The sequence below is a fragment of the Pristis pectinata genome, chromosome 2 (genome assembly GCF_009764475.1).
Source record: "Pristis pectinata isolate sPriPec2 chromosome 2, sPriPec2.1.pri, whole genome shotgun sequence".
NCBI classification, from domain to species: domain Eukaryota; kingdom Metazoa; phylum Chordata; class Chondrichthyes; order Rhinopristiformes; family Pristidae; genus Pristis; species Pristis pectinata.
The window spans coordinates 115,386,367-115,402,101 of NC_067406.1; the positions used below are offsets into that span (position 1 = coordinate 115,386,367).

At 38.7% G+C, this 15,735-nt stretch overlaps 1 protein-coding gene across 2 annotated transcripts in view; it reads left to right on the forward strand.

The window, feature by feature from the left end:
* The window catches only part of gtf2e2 (general transcription factor IIE, polypeptide 2, beta), a 32,163-nt gene that overhangs the window by 11,596 nt on the left and 4,832 nt on the right, over positions 1–15,735 (forward strand). For both annotated transcript variants that reach the window (XM_052042291.1, XM_052042300.1), the window contains exons 3-6: positions 534–619; positions 3,249–3,356; positions 6,470–6,652; positions 11,887–11,980. In XM_052042291.1, coding sequence (XP_051898251.1) covers positions 534–619; positions 3,249–3,356; positions 6,470–6,652; positions 11,887–11,980 — 471 coding nt within the window. The remainder of the gene's footprint in view (positions 1–533; positions 620–3,248; positions 3,357–6,469; positions 6,653–11,886; positions 11,981–15,735) is intronic.

Sequence of the window (15,735 nt, forward strand, 5' to 3'; positions counted from 1 at the left end):
GATAAGAGTTAGAGGGAGTCTAAGGAAAAATATTTTCTCTCAGAGCACCGGAAGGCACTGCCTGTGAAGATGGTGGAGGAAGATACCCTTACAACATTTAAACATTATCTGTATGAGCACGTGAATTGCCAAGGCATAGAAAGCCATAGACCAAGTGCTGGTAAATGAAATTAGTGTAGATGGATACTTGATGGTTGGCATGGATGTGGTGGACCAAAGAGCCTATTTCTGTGCTGTAAGACCCTTTGATTCCAAGTAAATTTGTTTTTGAAATGGAAGGCTCTTAAATGCAAGAAGTGCTTTGAAAATCTGTTCTTTTGTTAATATAAGCTGAGATTTCCTTCTTGATCGCTTCAATACTGATTGCAGTGTTTACAGATTTATTGAAGCTATCCTAAGTAAATAGAACTCCCAAACAACAAAAAGTGGCAGCTCAAAAGTAATTTTGTACATAGGTTTATAAAGTAGCAATATGAGATTGCTTATTTTGTATGCTTCCTTTTTATATAAAGGTATTATATTTTTTTTTACAGAAAATGGATCTTTCTCATACAGGGCACTTCCAGGGAGCACTGGGTACAAATTTGGAGTTCTTGCTAAAATAGTTAACTACATGAAGGTAATTTACTTTCATATATTACTCTTGGGGTTAATAGTTAGCATTCTTAATTTTAGATTAAAATAGACAATGAATATCTATAAGGTTCCACATTTTTATAGAAGCAATGTCAGCAAATCCAGCCTGCAGTAGTCAAGTTTCTGTGTATATCCCACGGTGTGGGGCAGTGGTGTATGGTGAAATACTTCTCCATGCTACTTGTATCTACATTCTCTCCCTCCACTCTACATTCTCTCCCTCCACTCTTACTCTCAGTGGATGATAAATATTCTTGGACTTATCTAAGATTGCAAAAATATTATCAAGTATTTCAGCTTATTTTCTCCTATCTAATGTTCCATGCTGTATATTAATTATATATTAGTTTTTTTTCATTAGATATTGATTTTTTTCTTTTAAACAGCACACCATTGACCCATTTCTTAAAAATTAAGTCTTGATTGTCTCTTCTTACAAGTAATATTCTTATCTCAAACCTCCTTTACTACTTCAACCTTTTTGAATGTTGTTGCCTCCCAAATTTCTGGCAATCTTTCAGACAAATCAATTCCGATTTCAGATCATGCCATGGGACTGAAACAATGTTAGAAAATATTTTGTGTGGCTCTCACTGTGATGTATTCTCCCTCCTTGTGCTTTTTTTCACTTGATATGATTACACTACAGGCTGTCCACCAGTTACAAATAGTTTTTGTTTTTGCAGGCGTCCATAAGTTGATTTGTTCATAAGTCGGAAAATAAACAAAATCACTCGATACAACCATACCTCCACAGTATTGTAATGAATAGTGTTGATGAAGGCCAATTAACATGAACATTTATTGATTGTCTTCCTCTATCTAGTTACAATATTACAGATTCGGGATGACCTTTGCTCAGTGGCTAGTTTTGATGAGCTTGAAGTATCAGTGCATGTTACATTGTTTAATAGAGTATCGTTGCATAAGTATCAATTGAGGTGATTGTCAGTTTCCAAAGCAACTTTCTTAAGAGACAATGGCATTTGATTACTGTGGGGAGATTACAAGTATACAGTTATTTTTTTCAAGACTGATTCTCCTTTGAATTTAATGATATTTATGGAAACATTTGTATGGGGTGCCCATAAGCCGGGCGTTTGTAATCCGAGGACGACCTTTATCTACTCCAGTGCCTTTTCTATTTTGTCCACTGCTTTTTATTTTTCTCGTGTCTTTTTCTACAGATAAACAAAAGTAAAGTACTGTGAATGCCTAAGATCTAAACCAAAAATGGAAAAACTTCGGGCATAATAGTTCAAACAGCAGTTGTTGAGAGAGAAACAGTTGATTTTTCCAGTCAATGTCCTTTCATCAGATATTCCCCAGCACTACCACGCCACCTCCACTTACCATTATTTCTCCCAATCTTTGCAGCCTCTACAACCCATCCTTTGAGTTTTGGGTCTGTTTACTTGTGCATGCCCCCTTCACTGCAGTCTACCATTCGTGACATTGTCTTAAGTTATCCTTGCTCGTAGGTTAGAGTTCCACTACTTAAGTGACTGTGTCTCTCTGCCTCCCTATTGTCTCCTTAATATTCTTGGACAAAATCTTTGGCCATATTTCTTAATATCCTTTTTTATCTCTACATCCATTTGTGTTCCTGAATCTGTTTGGCATCTTGGAACTTTGTTTTTCAATGAGAATGGCATTATGTAATATGTAAGTTATCATTAGCTTGATTAGATGTTTTTTTCAGAAGAATTAACTTTTTAAGAAAAAAACCTGAATTAAGTTTAAAAATGTATGTCATTATCTAAACCCCTGATGGTGAAGGGAGAAGAAAGAACATTTAATGTCTGTGCATTAATACAGTCATAATGAAGTAGCGTCTGGGTGGACAAGATACATTCATTATACCATTGAATGTAATTTTGCTGCCTCTGGTATGCCACAAAAGTTTATCACTTTTACATATTTTTGTCTTTACACATTAATTTCAACATACTCTTTTCACTGCCTTCATGTATTTATCTAGCTTTTCTTAAATACAGTTATGTTAATTGTCACAAATACTCCAGTGAATTACAGGTTTTTATCATTAAGAAGTTATTTCTGAATTCATCACAGACAGTTGATATGGGACAGATTTTGTTTTGGATTACTTTTTTCACTTGAAGTCTAAACACTGACAACTGCGTTGTGGGCCAGCTGAGCTGTTTCTGGATAAACTAAACACTTAGTAGCACTGCATTTATACAATGGCTCCATTTTAAAATTCTTATCCTGATTTTCAAATCCCCCTGTCGTCTTGCCCTCCCTGTTAATGAATATATTCCAGTCCTACAGCCCTCTGGGGTACCAGCACTCCAAGTTTAATCACTTGTCCATTCCCAAATTTAAACACTCCATCATTGGCAACCATGATTCAGCCGTAGAGGCCATAGATTCTGAAATTTCCTCCCTACACCTTCGTCTTTCTGTCTTTTTCCTCCATTAAGTTGTTCTTTAAATTCCACCTTATAGCCAAGTCTTCTATCGTCTGCACTAATATCTCCTTATGTATTCTTTTGGCGGCGCTCCTGAGATGGGACTGATGATATTTTGGTGTGAAAAGGGTATTAGATAAATGCATTTTTTGTTAATTAAATTTACTCTTTTATATGCAGACTCGCCACCAACGCGGAGATACCCATCCATTGACTTTGGATGAAATTCTGGATGAGACTAAACTCTTGGATATCGGCATGAGGCAGAAACAATGGTTAATGACTGAGGTGAGGCATTTGTACAACTGTTACTTGACAGGCATCCAACAAGTAACTTTAGTATTCTTCAGAATAGAAAGAAGAAAGGTTTGTAGCAGGGGATTGCAATTTTTACCAATCTACCTAACTGTATCATTGAACATTGCAAATGAAATAGAAGACAAAATTGCCTAAATTTATAAAGTACTTTTCATAACATTTAGATATATAAAAGCAGTTTATAATTAATTGTGCTAATTAAAATGTAGTCAATATTGGAGTGAAACAGCAGCCAATTTGCTCTCAGAGGGGACCATGAGTAATGAGAAACAACCAGATAACCTTATTTTGTTTGAAAGATAAACATTGGCCAGATGATAAACAGAACAATCTTGCTTTGGTGTTTTGAAATCTTTTTCATCCACTTGAGAGAGCAGATGGAGTTTGTTTATTCCAAAAGACATCTTGCCTCAAGTCTGTGAGGAAGGGATAAACTCAGGAACAGGCAGGTATAGAAACTTCAATTTTTCACACCTAGTTTGCCATTTAATTAGCTTGTGGCTGTTCTGTTTCTTAGCAATCTTCCACACCCTAACAGATGTGTTAATTATAGTTTCCAAAGCAGCTATTTTTTGAATGATGTTTTTCATAATATCATATTTGAATGACTCAACTCATAATTTTAAGCTTGCACCACTTTTTTCTGGGATCACCTACTGGTGAAGAGTGAAGTGAAAATAGTCTAAGCTATCAAGTCTTTTAAATGTCTTGAGCATCTCAGTTAAATTACCCCCCAATCTTCTAGACTCAGGAAATATAAAATTAGTCTCTGCAAACCATCCTCAGAAATAAACTTATTTAGCTTTGTTATCCTTTTATTAAATCTGAACTGCAACCATCCAAAGTAGTGTATTCTTCCTGAGTTGTAGTACACAGAACTGAACACTTTACTCTGAGTGGAATCTAACAAATGGAGTTTAACATTGCTGCAACATAACTCTCACTCTATTTTTTCCAAACCTCTTGAGATAAGGGCCTTTTCAATTTTTGTTTCCTTTTAATTTTCTTTTCATGATTTCTGTACTGAGAAATCATGAGGGCTTTGACATTGGCATTACTGAATAAAGTTTGGCATTGAGCAATATAGGGAGTTCAAAAAAGTAGATTTTAAGGACCTTCTTAACTCCTCAAACAGATGGAGAGGTTAGACTGGGACCATAAAGGCTTTAGAATCCATACCATTAGAGGAAATGTTTGCTCAGCAATTACTATTTGTTAGATAAGCAACAGCAAGTGTTGATTTAGGTGATGGTGAGTTAGGGTGTCATGAAGCATGCATACTAAAATGATGAAGTTTTGGAAAATGTCATGGAATGGCAGCATTTAAGCAAGAATTATGAGGGTGATAATGGGAAACTCTGGTTTTAATGGGGATTAGAGTATCAGAAGCGAAGGCCAATTTGTGATTGGGCAGATTGGAAGCTGCAGAAATGGCATGAGAATGGAGTCCAGAGTCCAGGGAGATAAGAATTTTAAAATGTTGAAGTAATTTGTGGGAAGTTTTTTGTCCCCAGTGGCAGAAAAAAAATGTGGATTGGAAACTGAGATATTCAAGGGTATTGGCCTGACCTGTGCTTGGCACAGTGGGAGTATGGACAATGTTCAATGGCAAGATTTTGATCGTGAATGTGGGTTGACACATTTTGTGAAGGGCAGATTAAGAAAGAATAGATGAGAATGGACTTTGCAGTGGTGATTCTTTGATTGTGATAGAGAAAAGGTTTAAATGGTAGGGTGGAACATGTTTTTGATGTAGGAGAATTTTTTAAAGTTTTTTAAATTCCCCATGGTCAATCCATGTAATCACTTCTATTCATGCAACTCTCCAAGATATCTCAGTTGCTTCAATTCTGGCATTCAGCTGTCAAGGCAATAAGATTTAGTCTGAATTCATCATCTCTTTCCTCCTTGAAACTTGCCTGTTTGACCAAGCAATTTGTCATTGCTTCTTGTAACTGTTGTGATAAGGCACCCAAGAGGCACATTAGAATGTGCTGGTAATTCAATGGCACTGCGAGCATAAAACTTATTGCTATTGATGATGGTGTCTTTTGATTTGGTCAATAGAACAGCTTGCTATTCAGTTTTTGGGGTTGCACTACAAGTGAGCCAGAAGCAGAATCTGAACGGCAGAGGTATGCTTAAAATTGTAAGATGTCCTCCTAAATTAGCCAGCAATTTACTCACAGGATTGTACATTTTAACCCTAGTTCCACATCCATCCATCATAATACCTAGATATGTCCTGTCTGCATGATGGGGAGGACTCACAGAGGTGATGGTACAGTTTACACAGTTAGGAGTGAGTAGCATTGGGTCCTCAACCTGCATGAAGCCTTGTAGCATCACATTAAGCAAGAATAAGAATACCACCTGTAGATTACCACCCACTTGTGTCCATCTGTTGATGAATCAGTATTAAACATCCCTTGTTACTTCAATGTCCATCACCACTGGTACCCCAACAGTGACTGAGCTGGATGAATCCTGGAGGACATGCCTGCCAGACTTTTAATGAGGTGGAGTACAGGGTTAACTGTGTTCGATATACATTTGTTATGTCCTAATCTAGTGCCTAGTATATGCTAGATGTCCATCTAATTTTATTCTTACTCTGGTTTTTATACTAAGAGTTTGGTACAACAACTGGCTATTTGGCTAGTTCCTTTTCTCAAAGAAACTAGTGAATCTGATGGGTTTCTGTGATAATTTGCAATTTTGTAGCTGGGATAGTTTTATATACATGAGTAGCTGTGATGGAGAATGAAGATCCAACAGAGGAAAACCATCCCATACATCTAAGCTTGGTGCTGGGCCAGCATTGTCACAGAGTATCTACTATTGCATCAATATATAAAGCTATTAATTTCATATATTACTAATTTGAGTGTCATTAGTCTGATGCAAACTCTTTTCCTACCTGGTAGAGCTCAGAGCTCCAAATCTCCATAATTATCATAAGTAGTATTACTAATGCCCTGAGAAACATTTACTTTGTGCTATCTTCCATGGAAATAGCTATGTTGGTATAATAGATGTATTTCCTGAAGTTTTTTCTGTAACATCTCTTTGCTTCTTCACAGGCACTACTAAGCAATCCAAAAATTGATGCCGCAGATGGAAAATATGCCTTTAAACCCAAGTACAACTTGAGAGATAAAAAAGCTCTTTTAAGGCTTTTGGACAAGCATGATCAGCGGGGTTTGGGAGGGATCCTCTTAGAAGACATAGAGGAAGGACTACCAAATGCACAGAAAGCTATAAAGGTATCTGAACACTTTACTCAGACTAATGAGCTGCTACATTTCCTAAATCATTACCTTACCCTCTGTCCTGAGCAGGGGTTAAGTCAGACTTTATTTTTGTATTCAAGCCTCTGGAGAGGGGGATTGAGCCACTGATCTACTGGCTGCTGCTTTGGTAAAGAATTGCTTTCTCTTGACAACTGCTTTTGTTGAAGCCCATCTATTAGCATCTTGTATGCCCAAGAAACATGTTACTCCTCCTTATTCCTGCTCTGCTGTACAACCAGGAGCCTGGAGAGGATTGGGGAAGTAAGGAAGGAATTTTTGCCCCCACCCCTCCAAAAAAACTAGTATTCTATGCAATATGGCAGCTATTATCTGCCCACCATGGACTGCCTGAGAATGAAAGAGAAATGTATACGCTCTGTAGAAATGGCATTGACCATGAGAAATTGAAATTCCTGCTTGCATATTTAGGCAACAATAGCTCTTGTGAACCATGTGATTGGTTTCTAAAAGGTGCTTGGAGCACATTGTGAGTGCTGTCTATCACTCACTAAACCTTTGGAAAGCAAGCAGTCCCTAGCAATCAGTGTGCCCATGATGCCTACCAGTCTCTGCTGAGGAGATGAAGTCTCCTATCCTTGAGCAGAGAGAATCAGTGATGTGGGTAAAGTCGCACTGAACTGCAAACCATTAAGTATTACGTGAACCAGTCACTGCTTCCTGGATTGATATGGATGTATAATAGCTCTTCATGCAGAGCACTCTGGACATGGTGTCCACCTGAAGCTCTGCCTAGAGAAGGTGACAGATCCCTGTCACCACTCTTTTTAATAACCTTAACATACAGATATATTGAAGTAGGAGTGTTGCTACCTGAATACTTTTGGGTTGGCTCTGTGTGAAGGTGGGGTGTTGTCGGTTGAAGTGAGCCCATCTTCCACTACTCACTTGAAGTCCTGTGTAAAATTTACCTTGCTTTTAACCCCTCTTGTGTAGCCCCTACTTGCGTTGCAGACCCATGGAGACTTCCATTGAAGGATCCATGGCAAATAGATAGTCACTGGAGAAATGTTTTAGTACTCTCTGCCTCTTGATTTTCTAGCCATGTAAACCAGTCCTGTGGGCCTTGCAGCCTCAAGTCAATTACATCTGATCCCTTAACAATAGTAAGGTGGTTGATTATCCATTAAAAGCATATAGCTCAAGGTTTGCCAGCACTGTTTCCTAATTGGCCAAATGTGATACAATTTCAGTGGGAAGGTTGATAAGGAGAATTGGATATAGATTGCCAAAACATGCAGCTTGGAGGTGTTGGCACGTTGTACATGATAAAATGGGAAATCAATCCAATAGCACACAAAATTGTTGTACTATATTATAGAATTTGTGGCCCTTTATACACAAGATAGTTATATTTGAGTAATGATCATTTATGAATTAAAGGATTTAGTACTAGAAATCATGTTCATCTTTAATTTGAGAACGTATTGGGCTAGGTCTCGATGAACCCAGCTGGTGCTTTCCATTCATTCCACTGCACGAGCCCCATTTTGTGCTTGCCTTTTGAAGCATGGTGACTCCTATCATTCTCCTTACATTGTGGCTTCGATTGTTCTGCAAAGTGGAGCAGGCCATGGATCACTAGCAACAGAAACTAAAATCCTTCCCACTGTTTCTAAATAATTCTTATGATCAAAGATAATTAGAAGCAATGGAAATCACATTTATAATTTAAAATTAAATTAATATCATTGTTTTTAATTACCTATTTTTTTTTATTTGCTTGAAGTAAAACAAACCTGGTAAGTTCACAGGAGTGATTGGGGCTGTGCTGGATGGATGAGCAATTACTAGTGTAAAGCCGGTGGGTCAGCTCGGAAGTGGATCAGGCACCTTGGCTCAGGATATTATGGACCACCCGTGGAGTCAATTCTCACCCCTACAGCACATTCTCATCTGCAGTACACAAGCATGGAAGTCCCAGAATGTGCTGATGTGCATATGCAGCTAGTTGGTGGTTCTCTATGGAATCAGCACCTAGCTATCACCCTAATCTGGCCCATTGAAATATCTCACTTATAATATTGTTTAGGCTTGTAAAAGTGAGGGGGATAAACCCCACATTCATGTTGTATATTATTGATAGTTATAGGAATGCTCTACATCTCAGATGAAACATCATTGCTGTGTAAATAAACTAAAATGTTGCAATTCATAGAGCAATACATCATGGATACAGGCCCTTCGGCCCAACCAGTCCATGCCAACCACGGTGCCCACCCAGCTAGACCCAAATTCCTGCCTTCGGCCCACATCCCTCTAAGCCCTGCTCTGCATGTACCTATTTAAGTGCTTTTTAAGTGATGCTATTGTACCTGCCTCAACCACTTTCTCTGGCAGCTCATTCCATATACTCACCACCCTCTGCGTGAAAAAGTGCCCCTCAGGACCCTTTTAAATCTTCCCCCTCATCCTAAATCTGTGCCCCCTAGTTTTGGACTCCCCTACCCTGAGTAAAAGACTGTTACCATCCACTTATCTATGCCTCTCATAATTTAAAAAATTCTATAAGGTTCCCCCTCATTCTCCTATGTTCTCAGGAATAAAGACCTATCCTGGCCAACTTCTCCCTATAACCCAGGCCCTCTAGTCTTGGCAACATCCTCATAAATCTTTTCTGCATTCTTTCCAGTTTAACCACATCTTTCCTATAACAGGGTGACCAAAACTGTACACAGTACTCCAAGTGCGGCTTCACAATGACTTGTACAACTGCAACATAATGTCCCAACTCCATACTCAATGCCCTGACTGAAGAAGGCCAGCGTGCTAAACGCCTTTTTCACCACCCTGTCTACCTGTGATGCCGCTTTCAATGAGCTATGCACTTGTACTCCTAGGTCCCACTGTTCCATTACAGTCCCTGGAGCCCTACCATTCATGGTACAAGTCCTACACTGGTTTGACTTTCCAAAATGCATCACTTCACACTTATCTGTATTGAAATCGATTTGCCACTCCTCGGCCCACTTCTCTAACTGATCAAGATCCCCCTGTAATCTATGGTCTTCACCATCAACAACACTTCCTAATTTCGTGTCATCTGCAAACCTGATCAAGCTGTTGGCGACATAATTGGTAGTCAATGTTGGTCTGCACGGAGTAGACAAAAAGAGACCTGCTCAATGTCAGGAGAAGACTATCTTTCATAAAGGAAGCCAATTTCTGCCTTATATTCCACAAAGAGGGTTAATGTTCCAGTTTTTCAAAAGGTTAATCAAGGCTATTAATATTCAGTGATACCGTCTGTAGAAACCAACCACACATACTTAAGGAAAATAAACAGGAGTAAGGATAGATTTGGTGTGCAAACTTCATACCAAGCTTCTGCTGGGTGCAGAAAGGATTGTAAACATACATTTACCTCTCCAAAGGACATCGGAAGATATAAGATAATTATCAACTGCAAGTACACCTTAAGGAAAAAATAAGACTGATTACAAAAGTGACAAGTAATGAATACTGTTATAACCAAATAATTATAGGGTCTTATTCCCTCTGGAAAGGTTGTAGAGTTTTAACTTCCATGAAAGTTCCCAGATAAACCATTCTTTCTAAATACTTGTTTTAACAGTAGTCCTGACTTTTCTCAGTTTGTATTTGGTACTCTTAACCTTCATTGTTGTTTAACTTGTCTATTCTTTTTCATATCTGGTAAAGTGTGGCATGATTCACTGCTAGTTGTATCTTGCCAACTAGAAAATATCCCATTTCTGCCTACTCTCTGTTACTTGTTGATTGCTGTGTAATAAGATCTGATTGTAATCTCAATTTTGCATTCCTGTCTTCCCATAGTAACATTTCATCTCCCTTGCTAATCAAGTATCTGTTTATTCTTTCTTAAGAATATTAAGCAACTCTGCTTTCACTGCTCTTTGAGGAAGTGGGTTCCAAAAGCTCATGACACTGAAAGGAAATATTTTTCCTCATCTGTGCCTTAAATGGGTGACTCGCTTTTATGCGGTGATCCTTGGTTTTAGATTCGCGCACAAAAGGAAACATCCTCTCCAGGTCCAACAGGTCGAGACCCTTTAGGATCTTGTATATTTCAATCAAGTCCCCTCTTTTTAGAAGTTTAGAACTCCAGTGGATACAAGCCTAGCCTGTCTAACCTTTCCTCATAACACAACTCATCCCATTCCACCTATTGGTACAGTAAACTGTCTCTGAACTGCTTCCAATGCATTAATATTCTTGCTTAAGTAAAGAGACCAATGCAGTATTCCACTTATGGTCTTACCAATACCCCACTTAACTTTAGCTTAACCTCATTCTTTTTTTTAATTCAATTTCCGTAGCAATAAACAGTAACATTCTGTTAGCTTTTCTAATTACTTAGCTGCACACCAGCCTTTTGTGAATCACAAACTAGGGCATGCATATTCCTCTGTGTCTTAAGGCTTTTGCAGTCTCTCATCATTTAGATAATATGCTTTCTTTCTTTCTATCAAGATGGACAATTTCACATTTTCCCACATTGTACTCCATTTGTTAGGTCTTTGCCCACTCACTTAACCTATCTGTATCTCTCTGTAGCCTCCTTGCATCCTTGTCACAATTTACCCTGTTTACTTACCTTTGTGTCATCAGCAAATGTAACAACCATATCTTTAGTGCATTTATCTATCATTTATATTAAGTAAAAACTTGTGGTCCCCCTGTCAATCTCTATGGCCAACCAGAAAAATACCCATTTATACTCAGCTTTCTGTTAGCCAGCCAATCTCCTCTCCATGAACTTTTTATTTTCAGCAGAAATCATTGATATGCCAACGTATTAAATACTTTCAAAACTGTGTTGCCTAATTCTTTTAAATTCGTCTATGTGCTGTGCTATGTCTTTAATACATTTTTAGCAATTCCCTCTCACAGATCTTAAATTAACTGGCCTGTAGTTTATTTACTTTCAGTCTCCCTCCCTTTTTGAAAATAGGAGTTAGATTTGCTATTTTCCAATCAAATGGAACCTTTCCTGAACCCATAGTGCACAGCAAATTTAACAGTAGTTCAGCATGGTAATATACTGCTTGTTTCTTCATATTCCTTTCAGCATATCTAGACAATTGAATGTCTTTTAAGAACAGGTGCTTTATGAACAATCAAAACAAACAACTCAATTAGCATATGTTTTTACTTGTTTTATTTAAATTAATGAATTTTGAAAACGTGTATATTTGTACCTCTTATAGGTATTGGGAGACCAAATTGTTTTTGTAACACGTCCTGATAAAAAGAAGATTCTCTTCTATAATGACAAAAGTTGCCAGTTCACGATGGATGAAGGTAAGATGTTTTTAACTAATGTACTTTTCAGTCATTCGGTCAGCTTTATTTCAGTACCTATTCATACAGAACCTACTAGTGCATTGCAATATAAAGCTACCTTTAATTTGGTTGAGTGAAGATTAAAATTTTACAACAGTTTGCAAATATAGAATCTCTAACCTAAAGTACCAAGTTATTTAATAGGAGTACGATTAAACAAAAAATTGATACCAAATCACAGAAGGGAATGTGTGGAAGAATTAGAGGACAAGACATTAAAGAAGTGTAGAGCTTAGGGAGGGTTTTTCAGAGTTTGGGACGAGTGATTGGCAGTGGTGGCATAGTTAAATTCAGGAGTTTGCAAGGGGCCTGAATTGAGGGGTACAGTGATATAGAAAGCTTGTAAAACTGGGAAAGTTTCTAGAGATAAGGGGCGAGTTGGGGTGAGACTATTGATTCAACATGAATAAAAAAAAATTAAATTGAATTGTAGGGTTGGCAACAAATGTAAATCGGCAAGCAGGAGTAATTGAACCAAGGTAAGAGCGGAGAAGCATGGTTTTAGCTGAGCACAAGTAGAAGATAGATGGCTGGCCAGTAATCAGAATAGGCAAGTCTAGAGAGAACAAGGGTATGGTTGAGGCTGTCAGCAGCTGATAAGCTGACACAAACATGGAGAGGGAATTGTTATAGAATTAGGTAATTTTAGTAATAGAACAAAAATGTGAACAAAAATTTAGTTTTGCATCAAACTCCAGCACGAAGGTTGTGAATACTCTGGCTCAGTTTTGGACAAAATAGTGGGATATTGGCCAGGTGGTTGAATTTGTGGCCCAGATCAAAAACAATGTGTGGTACAGTGGTATGGCTAGTAGATCCTCCGTCTCACAGGACCAGAGACCTGGGTTCGATCCTGACCTTGGGTGCTGTTTGTGTGGATTTCGCACATTGTCCCTGTGACTGAGTGGATTTCCTCTGGTATACCTTTGTTTTTCTTACATCCCAAAGGTGTGCAGATTGGTAGGTAATTGGCCACTGTAAATTGCCCCTAGTGTGTAGGTAAGTGGTAGAATCTGGGGGGATTTGACGAGAATGTGGGGAGAATAAAAAATGGGATTAATGTAGGATTTTGTAAATAGGTGGTTGATGGTCAGCACAGACTTGGTGGGCTGAAGGGTCTGTTTCTGTGCTGTATCTCTCTATGACAATGGCTTCAGTCTTCTCTATGTTTAATTGCACAAAATATCTGCTTAGCTTATGTCAGGTGTCAGCTAAATGGTGTGACAAATTTGAGGCAGTGGAGTGGTCTAAGGAGGTATTTGAGCACAAGCTGTAATACAGTCAAATAACGTTGCTGAGAGGTAGAAATAGAAGAGTCAGTGAGGGATCTTTGAAAATGGGAGAGGTAATAGTGCAGGATTGGAAAGGGGAACCACTGCAGTGGACTCTGGCTGTGTTTTAATGAAATAAGAATGGAAATGTGCTAAAGGGTACAATTCAGTAGGGTATTAGACTAGAGATCTGGAAGGAAATTAAGTGGTCAATTGTGTAATGGGCTGCAGAAAAATTGAGAAGACTGGGGACGCATGGTTGATCATAGTTATCACAGTGGTGACGTGGCTTGGATAAAGACCTTTTCAAGGCTATTTCACAGTATTGGTTTATTATTGTCACTTGTACCGAGGTACAGTGAAAAGATTGTCTTACAAACCGATCGTACAGGTCAATTCATTACACAGTGCAGTTACATTGAGTTAGTACAAAGTGCATTGATGTAGTACGGGTAAAAACAGTAATAGTACAGAGTAAAGTGTCACAGCTACAGAGAAAGTGCAGTTCAATAAGGTGCAAGGTCACAACAAGGTAGATCGTGAGGTCATAGTCCATCTCATTGTACAAGAGAACTGTTCAATAGTCTTATCACAGTGGGGTAGAAGCTGTCCTTAAGTCTGGTGGTACGTGCCCTCAGGCTCCTGTATCTTCTATCCGATGGAAGAGGAGAGAAGAGAGAATGTCCCGGGTGGGGTCTTTGATTATGCTGGCTGCTACACCAAGACAACAAGAGGTAAAGACAGAGTCCAAGGAGGGGAGGCTGGTGTCCGTGATGCGCTGGGCTGTGTCCACAACCCTCTGCAGCTTCTTGCGGTCCTGGGCAGAGCAGTTGCTGTACCAAGCCGTGGTACAAACAGATAGGATGCTTTCTGTGGTGCATCGGTAAAAGTTGGTGAGAATCAAAGGGGACAAACCAAATTTCTTTAGCCTCCTGAGGAAGTAGAGGCGCTGGTGAGCTTTCTTGGCCGTGGCATCTATGTGATTTGACCAGGACAGGCTGTTGGTGATGTTCACACCCAGGAACATCACTATAAGCTAAACCTGAAGAGATGCATATGTTAAGTTGAGGAACCAATGGGCATGGACTTCTCATGTGACCTCATAATCAGGGAGTTTGGAGTGGGAAGGTAATTCTCAAGATCAATGAGGTTAAGGATGAATGGTGATAGCAGGTAGCCAAATGAGGTGGAAAGTAATACTTACCTCTTATTTTCCTAATCGTCTTTTGAGATGTGTGCTGGCGCTGTGTGCTTTTTAAAGATTGTGGTAATCTGCTGATGAGACTAAAACTTTGCACAACACTCCAGAAGGGGAATTACTAAAACCCAATACAATTGTAACAAGACTTTCTTCACCAACATTCTCATATGTTTAGCTATCATTGGTGGAAACTAAACAGAGTTGTGAAGAGATCAAGGACTGACCTTATAGAGATTTTAGCCATTGTACTGGAGGAAATGGATTTAAACAGCTGAAGACAACTGACAACTCTGAAGGACGGAGGCTTCCTTGCATCCCAGTTTACCAGTGAGATAATGAAGGTGGCGGATTTAGAAATTCAAGATGTTGCACTGCTGTACCTGGTAGTATTTCCTTTTATTAATGCTAAAAGTTGTTAGTGAGCAAAGCAGAGTTACTGACAGGAAGTATTTTGGACCATATTTTACTGCAACAGTGAGATTGGCAATGTATCTCTTTGTTAGGAAGGTGGCTATACCATTGCTAAAACTCCAAATTTTTCTGGATTTCAAATTCAAATACACCACAACGAGTATATTAGCAAATTAGCCACTCGGACAATCTAAGGATCAAAGTTATGGGCACAGTCGCCATCACGTTCGATGGAATAGTTTAGTGAACATAAGTTAAAATTCACAAATTCTTATCTACAGTTAAGCTCTGTATTAAATGCTGATGTCCTGCTAAATGCATGCAGTGACTTAAAATTAGTTGAGTCGAATAAATAAATGAGTAAAGACTTGTCTTTTTTGATTTGAGACAGGTGACATATTTGCAGGAAAGTTGCTATCACAGATTTAAAATGATGATCTTCCAAGTATAATACATTTGATTTTGGCTTCCATTTCCTTGAGGATCTAAGAAGACTAAATTGCACCATTATAATGGGTCACCCCATTATAAGAAGGATGTGGAGAGGGTGCAGAAGGGGTTTACCAGGATGCTGCAGGATTAGAGGGTATGAGTTATAAGGAAAGGTTGGACAAACTTGGGTTGTTCTCCTGAGAGCAACAGAAGCTGAGGGGAGATCTGGTAGAGGTTTTTAAAGTTATGAGAGGCATAGATAGGGTAGACAGTCAGAATCTTTTCCCCAGGGTAGAAATGTCAAACACCTGAGGACATGCTTTTATGGTTAATGCGACGTGAGGGGCAAGTTTTTTACGCAGAGAGTGGTAAGTGCCTGGAATGGGTTACCAGGGGTA